Source organism: Notolabrus celidotus, chromosome 5, assembly GCF_009762535.1.
Source record: "Notolabrus celidotus isolate fNotCel1 chromosome 5, fNotCel1.pri, whole genome shotgun sequence".
Taxonomy (NCBI): Eukaryota; Metazoa; Chordata; class Actinopteri; order Labriformes; family Labridae; genus Notolabrus; species Notolabrus celidotus.
The window spans coordinates 16,950,223-16,965,189 of NC_048276.1; the positions used below are offsets into that span (position 1 = coordinate 16,950,223).

The 14,967-nt window shown below is 41.7% G+C and overlaps 2 protein-coding genes across 9 annotated transcripts in view; one reads left to right on the forward strand and one right to left on the reverse strand.

Moving 5' to 3' along the window:
* The window catches only part of LOC117812252 (protocadherin-1-like), a 451,145-nt gene that overhangs the window by 339,271 nt on the left and 96,907 nt on the right, over nt 1-14,967 (reverse strand). The window contains exon 5 of one of the 7 annotated variants that reach the window (XR_004631174.1): nt 10,064-10,168. The exons of the other annotated variants lie outside the window; for them this stretch is intronic. The gene's annotated coding sequence lies outside the window, so the exon portion shown is untranslated. Of the gene's footprint in view, nt 1-10,063; nt 10,169-14,967 lie in introns of those variants that run through there. 7 annotated transcript variants of the gene reach the window in all.
* The window catches only part of LOC117812254 (protocadherin alpha-C2-like), a 28,174-nt gene continuing 20,198 nt past the window's right edge, over nt 6,992-14,967 (forward strand). Inside the window, exons 1-2 of one of the 2 annotated variants that reach the window (XM_034682911.1) lie at nt 6,992-9,785; nt 13,602-13,660. In XM_034682911.1, the coding sequence (XP_034538802.1) occupies nt 7,248-9,785; nt 13,602-13,660 (2,597 nt within the window). In that variant the 5' untranslated portion in view covers nt 6,992-7,247. The remainder of the gene's footprint in view (nt 9,786-13,601; nt 13,661-14,967) is intronic. The other variant, XM_034682912.1, reaches the window with a different exon arrangement.

Sequence of the window (14,967 nt, forward strand, 5' to 3'; positions counted from 1 at the left end):
ACTTGGTAAGATTTTGAGTTTTTACAGTGCAAATACATTCTAATCCATTTATATATTTTAAAATGTGCATGCACCAATGTCTCTTTCATGTTAACCTTCATTCAGCTACTGGGTCATCAAACTAAGCATGCTCACTGGACTAACTTCAAAAGTCCATATGTCCAAGGTAAAACTTATGTCTCTGAAGTTGTTGTTGATCAGACTGAATGTAGAGTTCATGTCATACAAGGCAGGCAGGGATACGTCTGGTAAGTAGTGGTAACTCGGGATATTGCTCCAAATATGCCATTAGCTTGTGAGATCCATGGTCTTCTACTTTGGAAAAAGGTGAGTCATCTAGTCATGCAAGTTCAGTGATTTTGTCATTAATGCCTAAACTTTGGGTTGTCTATGGTAAATTTTAAGCAATTCTCAAATCATTGTTGAATAGGCACTACGGCACACCCACTTTAATTGGTGCTACTGCTAGTTCGATACCCTCCTCTGACACTGCAAAAAAAACATCCACACCTGGGACACCATTTTTACTCTTTAACCCCTCACTCTTTTGACTTACTCTTAACTTGTTGTGACTGTGCTTGTTCCTAATGATGGATTGCACACTGCCACTTACTGGGTCCTAATGTATGGGCTTGTTAATAAGTGAAGGAAAGCAACTTTTATTGGTCGTCTTTAAGGGATAAAACTGCACAGTATTATCAAAGTAATAAATAATAATTAAATAATACTACTCTCTTCTTCGTGTAGCAGGCATCCATATAAATACATTAGAACAGCATCCCCTGCATATGCACATTAACTGCACTTACAGTACAAAACAATTGAATGCTTTACAAACCACAAGCTTAACAAAACAAGCATTCAATTCAACACAAGGCATGATGGGAAACAAGGCATGATTGGCCTTGGCTATTTTAACTATCCATATACTGTGTATCTACCATTTCAAATTGATTGATAAATACCAGGCCCAGGCATGTTGCAGAATTCAGCGGCAAAATAAGGCTCATTATGACAGTTAAAGATCAGGTGCCTTCATCTTGAATGCCTTAATTACACAGGCTGACTTTTATTGGCTACTAACAGCAAGGTGATGGACATATAATTTCCTGGGCAGTTCTAAGAGACTGCAGAATAAGCAAAGCCTTTATAATTAATTTTTACTGTGCTTTAAAAATAGATATATTTCCCTTGTTCCCTTGATATATTTCCCTTGTTCCCTTGCAGGTCCGCTCCAACTCTCACCTCTTTTAAATCAAAGATTACGACTTTTTAATTTGCCACTGCCTTCCTATCTTAGCTTGTTTTAACTCGCTTTAAATGCAAATTTTCAATTTATTTTTAATATATTTCTAATTTTCCTTTTCTTTTCTGTTTCATTTTATTTGTCATTTTAATTGTGCTCTTTTATGCTTGTCTGAATCTTTCCAATGCTTTTATTGTTTTAATGTAAAGCACATTAAGTTGCCCTCATGTGCGAAATGCGCTATACAAATGAAGTTGCCTTGCCTTACCTTGTTTACAATTTTTTACTCTTATGGTGCGTTCACACCAAACGCGAATAGAATCGCGAGTAGACGCGAGTAGAGGTCTGGCTGCGCGTATCGCGCGTATTCGGCGACGCGAAAGGCGCGATTCGCGCGAATGGCGCGCATCATTCACGCGAATTCGCGCGTACAGGGCGAATTCATTCGCGCGTATGAAGCGAATTCATTCGCGCGAACGATTCGCGAGAGTTGAAATATCTGAACTCAAGCGAATGAATCGCGGCGCGATAGCCAATCGGCGTGCAGATCCCCCGGTGACGTGTGTTGTGTGATGTATGGACCAGGGGAGATTCCAACGGGGATTCCCTCATCTGGAATATATGGGACACTTTGATTCTATCACCTTGCAGCTTCCCCAAACTCTGTGACACTACCTGTTTTTATGGGATGAGGAATAAATAGGAGCTCACTGTGAGGACAGAGAGGGAGGAGGATTATGTGGTGAGTTGTGAAAAACTTTGTCTGTCAGCTATCGGTTGTAGTAGTAGGAAGTTATCTCTGCCCACTTTAGTATAACCGGCTTCCCCATTCAATGTCTGTTACTGTTTTGTAATTTTGTGTCCACTAACACATGTGTTATTAGGGAAACCCTCTTATAAAACTATGTTATTGTAACATGTTACAGTAGTCTAGTTGATCATGTATATATTATTCAAAGACACCATCACAGCTCCTCTCTACTAGATGCACTCAGGCAGGGATCTATCTGCTCAAGGCTATCAGGACAGCCTTGCCCTGCCAGATGTTGTGACCGACTTTGCTTGTCTGTTTTGGACGGATTTCCCAGACTCCCTCAGCTTCAGCCAAAAATAGTACTGCTCAGCTCTCACAGCATGATCTAGGTCCAGATTATTTTATTCATAGTTGTTTTGTTGCTTAAACAAAGACGTAGTTTACAGCCAATACTCCTCTTTGCTGAACTAAAAGCAGTGTGTGTTAAATATTCAGTGGTGTCCCTCTAGTTTCTTTTTTGGTACATGAGCACAAGGCCTCTAATTCCTTCACTGCCTGATTATAATGTTGTTATCTCTGGGCTCAACCCCAAATCTTACACAAGAGATCCATGGCTACTGACCTAGCACTTCCTCTTTAGTCTCCTTATTATGACTCACTCGCTCCTTCAATATGTTCCCATTACAATTCCTGTTTTGCAGATTAACATAGGAAACATGGAGATATTTACCCAGCCCTTGTTTATTTGCCAGAAAATAAAACAGGTAAAAAATCTATCCATGATTCTTTAGGGCTTTTAAGATCATGATAATGTTTGTGCCTATGGTGTTGGCATATTATCATACCAAACATAATGTAATAATTTGGCTCCTTTAAGAATCATTTTTTAAGAGCAAGTTCAACTGTTGTTAAATTGTTGCTGTGTGCAAGAAGATATTAATTAAAATGGGATTTTCCAGTCAAACTAATACATTTCAAGTACAATGGGATCAACAGGACAATTAAATATTGACATATATAGGTTAGCAGTGGCAGATGGTCATATTAGGTGGGTGAGCTGACATATGCATTATGCCTATTTAGTAAACACAGCTGCAAAGGCAGCATTACATGTGAGACAATGAGTTCCAGCACAACACTACAACACTACAGGAAAGTGTTTGATGCCAGAAACTGTCTTTACCTTTCTCTCTCTCTATTCTTTGACAATAATGCCTGTTTTTCCTTACCAGCTTTTGGGTCTCTGTATAGTGAAGGGGCGGCCTTCATCATCAGACTCCAGCTGCTACGGACGTACCAGAATCAAGCTGCCACAACTACTACTACTATCTGTCTCATCACTATCATCTCTCTCTCTTTATCTCCCTCTATCCCCCTTTCCAACCCAACTCGGTCGAGGCAGATGGCTGTCTTATAAGAGTCTGGTTCTGCTCAAAGTTTCTGCCTGATGAGATAAGACACAGCCCTGTGACTGGATCTTATCCAGTCTTGATGTTGGGTCTTTGACAAAAGTATAACGAAGATATGGTTTAGACTCGCTATGTTTGCAAAGCGTCTTGAGATAACATTTGTTGTGATTTGGTACTACATAAATAAAGATTGATTGATTGATTTAGTTGACAGGTGATGTTAACTTTGCACAGCATAGATATCTTTGTGCTATTTCTAATGTGATTTGTACTGCCAAAAACTCTGTTTTTAAGGGTCTGTTTTATAAGCTTGCATGCTTTTTAGTTTTTATTTCATTTTATTATAATTATTATTTTATTTTTTTATCGCTCCATTTTGCTTTGCACTTCTTCTTGTTTTTATTGCCCACTGTGAAGCACTTTGTTACCTGTGTTGAAAAGTGCTATAAAAATAAAGTATTATTATTATCATTATTATTATTGTACTTTTTTTTCACAATTCTGGTCAATATTAGTTATTGAGCGATATCAAACGCCATCATTTTGGTGGATAAATGCAGCAAAGGGATAGCAGAAAGCAGGTTTCAAAGGGCAAAAAAAAATGTTTTGTTGATAATTTAGTAGAAAAAGGTTGAACACTGATATAAAAAATTAGAATACAATATTTTCAGAAAAAATGTGGTGGTTTTACGCACACTATGCAGGTGCAGGGCAATCGCAAAACATCAGCAAGAAAAAGAGAACAAGCCTAAACACTTACTCAGTGCCTTAAGAATTACATTTCTAATCGCTATTCTTTGTCAGGACATTTTTTACCTTGCATGTTTGACCACACCTGCCTTCTAGTGCTTATCAGTCTATTGTTGTACAAAATCTATATACATATGAAGAGCTATCACCTGACGAAGATCAGCAGGTTGTGGCATTGAGTCAGTAAGACTTATCTTCTTTTCCACTCAGCCATTTCAAGCAAAAAAAAAGAAAAGAAAAAGCGTATTTGGCTTCTGCTAAAATACAGAGACAAAGTGTCCACTGGGACTTACTAAGCAGAATGTGGGTCACAATCCACCTAGCCAGGGTAAATTAGGGGGAAAATCTATTCAATGCAAAATGTTACTGAGTCAACTGCACAAAATCATTAAGATAGCTCAATTTTGCAGTAAATAGAACAGCATAATCCCCCTAATTTAGGATGAGAGAGTAAAGACAAGTATATAGGGTGTTCATATGGTATACATACATTTACAAATCATGCAAAAAAAAAAGAAGCCTCAAATCCAGCACTGATAAAAAATATATATAAAAATAAAAATATAAATATAAAAAATATACCCATCAATAAAACAGAAACAGCAGACAGCACTGCAACACAATACCACACGGGAAGGAGGCACTTAACTTCAACAGATGTGTTCTATCTGCTCTCACTGAGGGCACCTGGTTCACCTTTGCATAGAGAAACAGTCTGTGAAATAGGTCAATAAAGCAGCTGTGTTACCAAAATACAGTAAATCCTACATACCTCTGTTAACATTCACATGCAACTGGGGGGAACAGATGGAATTTGATTTGATGCCTTCCACAATGAAACAGGTGAATCATCCAAAACCGTACTGAGAATGCCCAGTGCATTAAAAAAAGTAGGTCAGATACAGATCTTATGTGATCTCTATAATATATAAGCATGTTAATTTATGAATATCACTTCGTGTCACATCATACTGTGACCAACATGAAACCAACACATCTCTGATATCTTTAATAGCAGTTGAAGATACCTGAGAGGTGTTGTATTGTTTTTTCCCCTGCCGCAGGATTCTGTACATTTTGTCACCAGATTTTTGTGTTGGCGGTCCTGAAGCTTGAAATTCTTTTTAAGCATGAAAAAACAGAAAACCCCACACCTACATGGGGCTTCTCCCTCCAATATTTAACCCTGCAGCTATGTTTGTAACAAATTAACACCCGTGGTCAATCCAAACCTTCCACCTGGGAGAATATGCAAACCCTAACATTAATGTGGAGTGCTTGTGTATCCCTATCTCATCATATTTTTCACGCACAACATTTAGGGTTGGAGAGCTTATTCCTAGAAATCAATTAACATCATAAGTGGGAAGGGGTAAATTGTTGCATTTCCTTATATATGAATAAACAGAATGAACGTTGAAAGTAGAAACACTGGCTGGAATTTCCTTGTATAAGTGCAAACAGTTAAACCCTTATATTACGCCGAGCTTCATTATTTATTTCTAAATCCACATGTCGTTTTTAGCGCGCTGACAGCCGTCTTGTCTCCGTGCCCATATATAACCCTATATCATGTGTCTCCTCTGGAGATATGGGTTGCTATAGCCTTTAGAGAGAACATGAGACTCCTGCTTTGTGGGGTCCACCACGGGCATCTTAAATACGATTATGTGACCTGACAGTCCGGGGTCTACCACTGACGGTGATCCATGTGGAGGGAAGCTTGTGATTGTCAGTGCAATGCTTTCATTCTGCTGCGCCTTGCCCAAATGCTCGCCATGCGGTGGGCTGCGCCACAGAATCGCTACCGGCGAATTACCCATCCTTCCGATTCCAGTCCAGACAAAGAGACAAACATAAGCATGTCCCCAAACATGTGTCCCTGTATATGGCGGCGATTTTTTTTTTTTTTGCTTTTGCCTTCCATTTTAAGGGATGGTGGTGATGCTGAATATGGTGCACACAATGTTATATTGCCTTAAGGAGCCACATGAGTCTGGGTGAATTAAACACCGCTAAATAAAATGGTTAATGCACATATTTGGGCTAAATTTTCCATTTCAATGATTTTGGCATAGATTTTTCAGCCACGTGCAGCAAGGTGGGTCTGCTTTTTCAGAATGAATGACTGGTGTCGTGGATTACCCTACAATAATATTAATACTCATATATTGTGGGGGTGCATTCATGTGTTGGACGTCTGTTTGCTCCCAGACCCCGACACCAACATCGCCATGGAGGGATGAGAGGGGAGAAATGGGTGGGGAGGACGAAGAGAAGGAGGAGGGGAGCTGCGCCACTGTGGAGAGGAGAGAGCTGGAGTCTGAGAGCGCGCTAGGGTGGGATACTGTCCTTGTGAAGTCAAGTCAGCGTTATTCGGTTACACCACTTCCGGGTCGGTTTTTAAAGTTAAAAGATCGGGTAATAACTGCATCGTAAATTCATATAGTTATAATGAAAAATCATTACTTATGTATCAGGGTTCATGTGAAGTTAAGTCTGAAGTACATGTTAAGGGTTTGAGTGGAAAATAAAGTGTTTGTTTATCCGTCAAATGTGTATATTGCAGAAAAAGACTACACTTCCAAAGTATGTCATGGAAAGGAGAGAAAACGATGAAAGCCCTGACAAGATAAGCATCAACTTCTTAATATCGGCATTTACTCAATAAGGCTGGGGTAAAGGTGCATTTTAACGTGTTTCTTCTTTTCTTCATTATAAATAAATTAACTGAATCATCTGGAGGTGGAGAGTGATACTTTCTGGTGTTTTATTTTGAAGGGTAAGCACTCATTATCCGGTTCTGTTCGATTGAATTTCCTCACCATTGACAGATATCACAGCTCCAGCGGCAGGGAAACACACCCGTCAGCAGCGCGCATTGGAGACAAAAAGCGCATCACGGACAAAGGAATTATGGGTGCGCTGGAGAGGATTCACCTTAGCCGGGTAACACTATGGATGAGCCGCTTCTGTTTCATTACCGGAAGACCAATTAGCCCACCTTAATGAGGTGCTGGGCAAGATACTGCAAGCTAAAAAGGCGGAAGGCTGCGTTTAATCCGTCTGCGGATCCTATGAGCTTGCAATGGCTGTGGCGGGGATATGCAACCGGATAGGGAATGATGTGCCTTTTTATTTTGTGATATTTTCCTTGTTTTGTGGCCTTTCGTTTGGACAGTTACGGTATTCTATCTCAGAAGAACTGGAAAATGGGGCACTGGTCGGTGATCTGGCGCATGACTTGGGGCTGGATATTCGAAAGCTCGCCACCCGAAAAATTAAGGTAACCTCCAACAGCGGCAAACGCTCTGTGATTGTCAACCCCAAAAATGGTAAATTACTCGTCAATGAGAGGATTGACAGGGAGGCGCTGTGCGATCTCACCACCACCTGCCTCATTAATCTGGAGGTGATGGTTGAAAACCCCACTGAGGTGCACCATGTTGAGGTGGAGATTGTGGACGCCAATGATAATGCGCCGCAGTTCCCCAGAGACGAGTACCAACTAGAAATCACAGAATCTGCTTTACCAGGGTCTCGTTACCCCATTGAAAACGCAGAGGACCCAGACATCGGGTCCAATTCTGTGCGCATGTATCAGCTGAGCACAAACGACCATTTCGCGCTGGTGTCCAACAAACCCTCCCTCAATACAAAGCACATCGAGCTGGTGCTCAAAAAGCCCATTGATCGAGAACAGACGCCTTACCACCAATTCATTCTGAGTGCTGTGGATGGTGGGACGCCAGAGAAAACAGGTACGGCTACAATCAATGTCCGGGTCCTGGACACAAATGACAATATCCCCACGTTTGACAGCTCAGTGTACAAGGTGAAACTGTTGGAAAATTCGCCCAAAGACACTCTGGTAATTAAACTGAATGCTTCTGATCTGGATGAGGGCACCAATGGGGAGATTTATTACTCTTTCAGCAGCTACACTCCAGAGAGAGTGAGGCAGATGTTTAGCATGGACACCAACACAGGAGAGATAAGAGTGAGGAGCAATGTTGATTATGAAGAGACTAACTCCTATGAGATGTACATTCAGGCGATGGACAAGGGCCCTGGGGCGATGGCGGCTCACTGTAAGGTGGTGGTGGAGGTGGTGGATGTGAATGACAATGTCCCTCAAATAGTGCTGTCATCTCTGTCGAGCCCTGTGAGGGAGGACGCCCGTGCAGACACAGTTGTGGCCCTCATTAGTGTTACTGATCGAGACTCCGGCGCTAACAAGCAGGTGAGCTTGGAGATCCCAGCAGGCCTTCCTTTCAAGATCAAATCATTCAGAAATTACTACACTCTGGTTACCTCAGCCTTCCTGGACCGCGAGACCACCGATGCCTACAATGTCACTCTGAGTGCCACAGATGGAGGGAACCCACCGCTTTCCTCCCAGAAGACCATACAGGTGGATGTGGCTGATGTAAACGACAACCCTCCGAGGTTTGAGCAGACTTCATACACTGTATATGTAACAGAGAACAATGCCCCCGGGGCCTCTTTGTGTACTGTGAAGGCTCAAGATGCAGACATTAAAGAGAATGCACGCATCACCTACACAGTGCTCAATGACAACAACCATGGCATCCCTGTCACCTCGTATGTGTCTGTGAAGGCTGACACAGGCGAGGCTTACGCCCTGCGAGCCTTTGACTATGAATCACTGAGAGAGTTTCACTTCCAGGTCAAAGCTCAAGATGGGGGCATTCCCCCACTCAGCCGGGTTGCCACTGTCTACATCTACATAATGGATCAGAATGACCACGCACCATTAGTAGTCAACCCTCCTGGCAATGGTACACGCTCCTTGGAAACGATTCAGAAGAACACAGAGCCTGGTGCCTTGGTGACCAAAGTTGTAGCCTATGATGCAGATGCAGGTCCAAATGCCTGGCTGGTTTATGTGCTGGAGACAGCCACCGATCTGGACTTGTTCAAAGTGCATGAACACACCGGTGAGATCAGGACCACTAGAAGGATCATGGAGGACAACTCCACCTCCTTCACTCTGACTGTTCTAGTGAAGGACCATGGGCGGCCTGCCCTCTCCTCCACTGCCACCATCAATGTAGCCGTCATGGAGGCTCCACCCAAACTAGCTCCTGACCCCAAGAGGATCATCAGACCCCACAGCACGCTGCTCTTCTCTAATGTGACCCTCTATCTGATTGTGGCTTTGAGTGCCACCACCTTTGTATTCCTGGTCACTGTGGTGGTGTTGGCTATTGTTCGCTGTCATGCCTACTGCACCCAGCCTGGTTCTTGCTCCCCCTGTTGTGGGTCACAGAAGCCCCCTCCTGATGGCGGGAGCAGCAGTGTAAGTGCGGGTGGGCCAGGCGGTGCAGCCGGGGCACAGCCTAATAACAATGTGGTGCTTCGGAGGGATCTTAAAGTTGAGCCACACTACATCGAAGTACGTGGGAATGGTTCCCTCACAAAGACTTACTGCTACAAGACCTGTCTGACCGCCACCTCTGGCAGTGACACGTTCATGTTCTACAACACAGGACGCCCCATCAGTGGCACCTGGGGCAGCGGTGCTGACCGCTTCTTCACCAGTGGAAGTGGATTTGTACGCAGACTGAGTATGCCTGATGCTTCGATGCAGCTCTGCCCAGAGGTGTGTCATTAATTTTTCATCTTCACCTTACTACACATTGCTAGAAGGTCATGAGTTTTCATGTTTTTGCTTTTTTAATGACAGTTTAGGTTATTCCAAATGATAGAAGACAACTTAAGAGCATAAGAAACATGATTCATGTAGTTTATTGCCACAGTTTGCACTGTTGTCATGCTTTTTGTCAGTGTTCTGTTGGTGCCGCAGGGGGATGATATTCCTTTACGCCAAGTTTGACCCCCTCCCGCAGTGAATTGAATCCTTGCAGGCCTCATCTCTCTTTGTTCATTTCCCACTTGTACCGTGCAGCGGCTGAGCCCAGCCCGGCTCAGCACTCACTCTGCATTAGTGTCAGGTCTGATGCTTTTCAGGCTCCTGTGTTATTTCTGATGATTCAGAGATTTGTGTTTCACTTTGAGGGTTGTCATCACATCTGCATTAAGAACAGGTCATGTAGTCTTCACTACTGGCTCACTCTCTGTGCTAGTGGGTTTGACTTGTGTGTGTTGGGAGAGTGTGTCTGTGTGTAAGTAAAACTATTACAGTGGAGCACTTTGGGGTTAACTGACTTGATCAAAGGCCCTGCAGGAGTGCTTGATGTTGCCTGTGACTGAGGTCTTAAAGGTCATGGTCTGTTTGTCTGCAAAGATGCATTACAAGTGTGAAATGCTGCAATGACACCATTTTCATGTAAAAAATAGGGCCTCAAAGACAACACTAAGCTATCTTATCACTGTATATATATATAGGTTACACCCAATTTCCCAGACACTGTTTAAACAGTCTCTGAATTACCTAGAGTATTGAAAAAAAAACAGCAGTCATATCACAAATACTATAAACATAGAGGTAATTCATGAATATTGCTGCTTGCTGTCTATTCTGCATTATTCCATTTAACAATACATGCATGCCTGCATTTGTAGCCATGCAGGCACCACTTGTCTTGCCTCTATATGTTGTAGCTGTCATGTCTAGTCTTGTCTTGATGAGTGTGGGTTTAACTCTCGCAGTGTCTTGCTATTATGCTAGATGGAGGAACAGGATTGGTGGTTCAAATGCAGGAGGAATATCATTGTACACTTCAGATTGTTAAGGAAAAGTCTCCCACAGTTTAGAGGTTATCACTGGATGCATCACCTTCATTATCAGCTGCCAGTCACCAGTACATTAGTTATAAGAAAACCTCTTCCAGTACCAAGACAAGTGTATCCATATAGATTAAATTAACCTCCAGCTCTGTCCCTGAGCCCTGCAAATTAGATTTAGTCAAAGAGGCTGGGTCTACCAGCAGAAAATACTCCCCTCTGAATTGGATACAGGAACATAATGTGTCATCTTTATCTGGAACACTTGCCACTACTGAGCAGGTTCGGAACAGCTTTTGTTATTCAGTGCTCGCAAGGTCCAAGGTTAAAACCCCCATGATGCTGACACATTTTAGCATGAGCTGTCATACAGATGTTCTACATCATTTAACACAGTGCATGGGCACAATAACTACTGAGGAGGAACATGACGACCAAAGAGTCAGGGATGGTCATGGCCAAGAATCAAAGAAGTATGGCTTTTTATTCAGTGAGATTTATTCAGGTTCATAATCAGCAAAATGTGGCCATTGTCACAGGCAAATAGGCAACCTGAAGACAATAGTTGACCAATCATAACCGTAAAAGAGTCTCTGAACCCTTAGCCAGAAGAATTTTTGTCGAGGTGTTTTTAATATTTTGAAATTTTATGAGAAACATAGTTTGTGTCTGCTGGGATAATATTTCCCCACTTATTTGGCTGATTAATGACACTTAAACTGATTTATGAACATTTGTAAACCCAAATGCAGACACTATCAAGTGTCTCTTGAAGCAGACTTAACATTTTAACATACTAGGTTTTATTGTGATTGCCCATGGGCAGATTCACACATTACTTACAATGCTTTAGAAATATACACATTCACTTAGCAAATCAGGATTAATACTTTAACTTAAAGCTCCTGTGAAGAACTTTGTGTCAATGTTTGTGCCCCCTGTAGACAAAGTGATACATCTTATCTCTATGTTGATTTTGTCCTATGTGAGTATAGGTTGTGTTTTAGACAAACAAAAAAACTCTACCTTTTTTTTTCACAGTCAAACTCACTTAACATATTTGCTGTCGAAATGATTTAATTCTTTTTTTTTTCACCACAGTAAATAGTCTCATCTGAGAACAACCATCTAACAGTGGTAACAGGCATTAAAAATGCAATACAGAAACTGTCAGTCGTTTTGCTAATGGTCTTTGGCTTTGTGGGTCATAAAAAGGCATCACTGTTAATTCCAGTCTGTTTCATAACCAGCTAAAACTCCTCACAGGAGCTTTCAGATAGGACAGCCACCTACCGATTCAGAGCGTGTTGCGAATGCCTTTAAATCATCTGAATAGTGAGAGGATTGCGATGCTTTGCATAATACATGCAACATGTAGTCAACCTGTCAAATTGGCAGTCATTTAATGTGGGGGCAATGCCAATATTTAACTCTATAGCCTTTATTGGAATTAAATCAGCCAACAATCACATGCAGATAGTATTGTTCACAGGGGCGGAGCTGTGGGGTGGCCACCCCTGACATCTGATTGGCCACCCAAGTGAAATTTTAAACACGACTGGCTATTTGCCTTGTCAGAGGAGGCACTTACATTAAAATCATCTATTTGGGTTTTGTTCAACAGGCTGCTAGTAGCTTTTTGCATTTCATCGTGGAACATTATGTTTTGTTGGCACTTTAAATAGTGACTTTAGACAAACATCTTCTCATTGAGTCTTGAAAGAATTAAGTTCAGCATTTAAATTGTGCCACTCTGTTGAGTTACCTTCCAGAGTTATAAAGTGTATGCAAGAAAATTGATTTTTTTAAAAATTATTTTATATTTGAAATTAAAGTAGACGTATTTAGTGGGGATAATCCTCCTAGGTTTCGGGTAAGCTCCTTATGTTTATCATGGCAGGCCACCTCTACAAAAGTTAGTACCACATTTTCGCCAACTCAGTCAAAAAGTTTGTCTCTGCCACTAATTGTGCATCCTTTCAAAATATTCCTCCAGTTATAAACACGTATTAACAAAGAAGGTGTCAACACAGAATTGAATGATTCCAGTGGATCAGAGAAAAACAGTTGATCAGAATCAAGTACATTTGCAACCAAAAAAAGAAGGAGGATGATGCAATAAGTTCACAGCAGACATTTTTGATTCAAATGCTAAATCCTACACCTTAGCAATACCTTCAGATGGTTTATATTTGCTCTTACCCAGACAATCTAGGATGTGGGTGCTGTGGCGATTATTGCGCTTGCATATTGGTTTTCGAAAGGCAGTAATATATAAGATGTCTGCTGGGAGTGTCTAACACTCAGCCCATGCAGGTTTATCAGGAGCAGATAGATTTACACAAACATGTACACACACTGGTCTATACAAACAGCCCAGCAGTCAGAGAAAGGGCATCACTCTCCCAGCTCTCACATTTATAGAGCCATGGAGTGAGATTGTCCAAAGCTCATCAATATGGTGCTCAGTTAGTGCCCCTTTTAAAGTCATTCTGTGTCTGTGACTGTGGGTGGATATCAATATGTATGCATGAGTGTGTGTGTGTGTGTGCATGCAATGTGGGGACGATTGCAGTGTTCCTATCACGTCCAGGGCTGGGATGTGTATCATGATTAATTGATGAGACCATGGCCCAGCCTGGATCTGCACAGTATGAGATCAAACTAAACTCTCTCTCTTCCCCTCCTATTTTTCCCTCCTTCCTCTCTCTCTTTACCTCTGCTCGCTCAGCCGAAAGCCCCTAATGCTGACTGGCGATATTCTGCATCTTTGAGGGCAGGGATGCAGAGGTAAGCACTTTCTGTCTTTAACTCTTTTGCAACTTTGATCATCTGGAAAAAGTAATGCCTATTTCTCCTGCTTACCTGTCTCCTGTCATAACCCTGTCTTTAACCCCTGCTGCAATGTTAAGTATGTCTACTGACATGCTCATTGACATATCAGACTTCTCACAGATACCTGCATCAGACATTCAAGGCCTTGCTACATCATGCTGAAAAATCTGAATCTGCCATGGTTAGAGATAAGCATTAGAGTCCCCTCAGCATCTGTCTGAACCCCAACCCCCGTCCTCATCCTTTGGGGAAAAGTATTTTTTCAGCTCCCATCAGTCGAAGCACAGCACTCCTCCTCTGCAGTGTAATACTATATAGGTCATCTACATTCTGAGCGTCGCTTCCCCCACTTACAGTCTTTAAGCAGGAAGCGTGAAGGACAAATGAGCTGACTATGACCTTTCTCAGATTATCAGATGCACACATGCATCAGTGTCTGCACACATGCATCAGCGTCTGCACATACGACTGCACAGCATGCACATATGTGTGCCTCTCTGGGTGTGTTTTTACATTTTTGTCCAGGGATGAGAGGAGGAGTTGTGAGCACAGACAGCAGAGGACTTTTTGGTCTCCAGTCACACTTGGAGCAGTTTCATTCACTCTGTTTTTCGCAGATAAAGCTTCATTAGGGCTCATTTCTTGACCAAATCCAATTAGAGATTGATATAAGTAAACACCATGTATGGTTTAACACATTTTGGTAATTATTACACAAAAGCAAGGCCTAATTATGTTGTTAGGAGCTTTTGATAATGGGTTTAAAAATTGGCATCTCACTACAATAATGAGCAGGTTCCTCAGATTTGGGTTAAAAGTGTATCTGGGGTATAAATTAAAATTTTGCGTAAGAGAGTAAAATATTTGAGTACTCCCATCTTTCTTTTTCGGATTAATGAAGCACTACACATGTAAGCTATCTCATTACTGCAAATCAGGGAATACTGAAATTAGGAGGATGTGAAAACAACTGAATAAAATAGTTTTTTGTCTTCATCTGTCACTTTAAATGTTGTAATCATTAACTCACAAAAGTTTGTCTGAAATTAATTACGAAGTGTTTTGCTAATTTAAAAAGAGGACAGCTGGAACATCAGGGACTAATGAGCTTTACCTCCACATGTTTATCATTTGCAACTGAATCTCCATAATTTCATGCTAACAATGCTTACCCCTTCAGTTGTGCAGTCTTCTGCTCAGTCTAAGTTTGATTTAATTGGATATTAGTGTTAATTTCTATGGTGTGGAGGGTATCATAATGT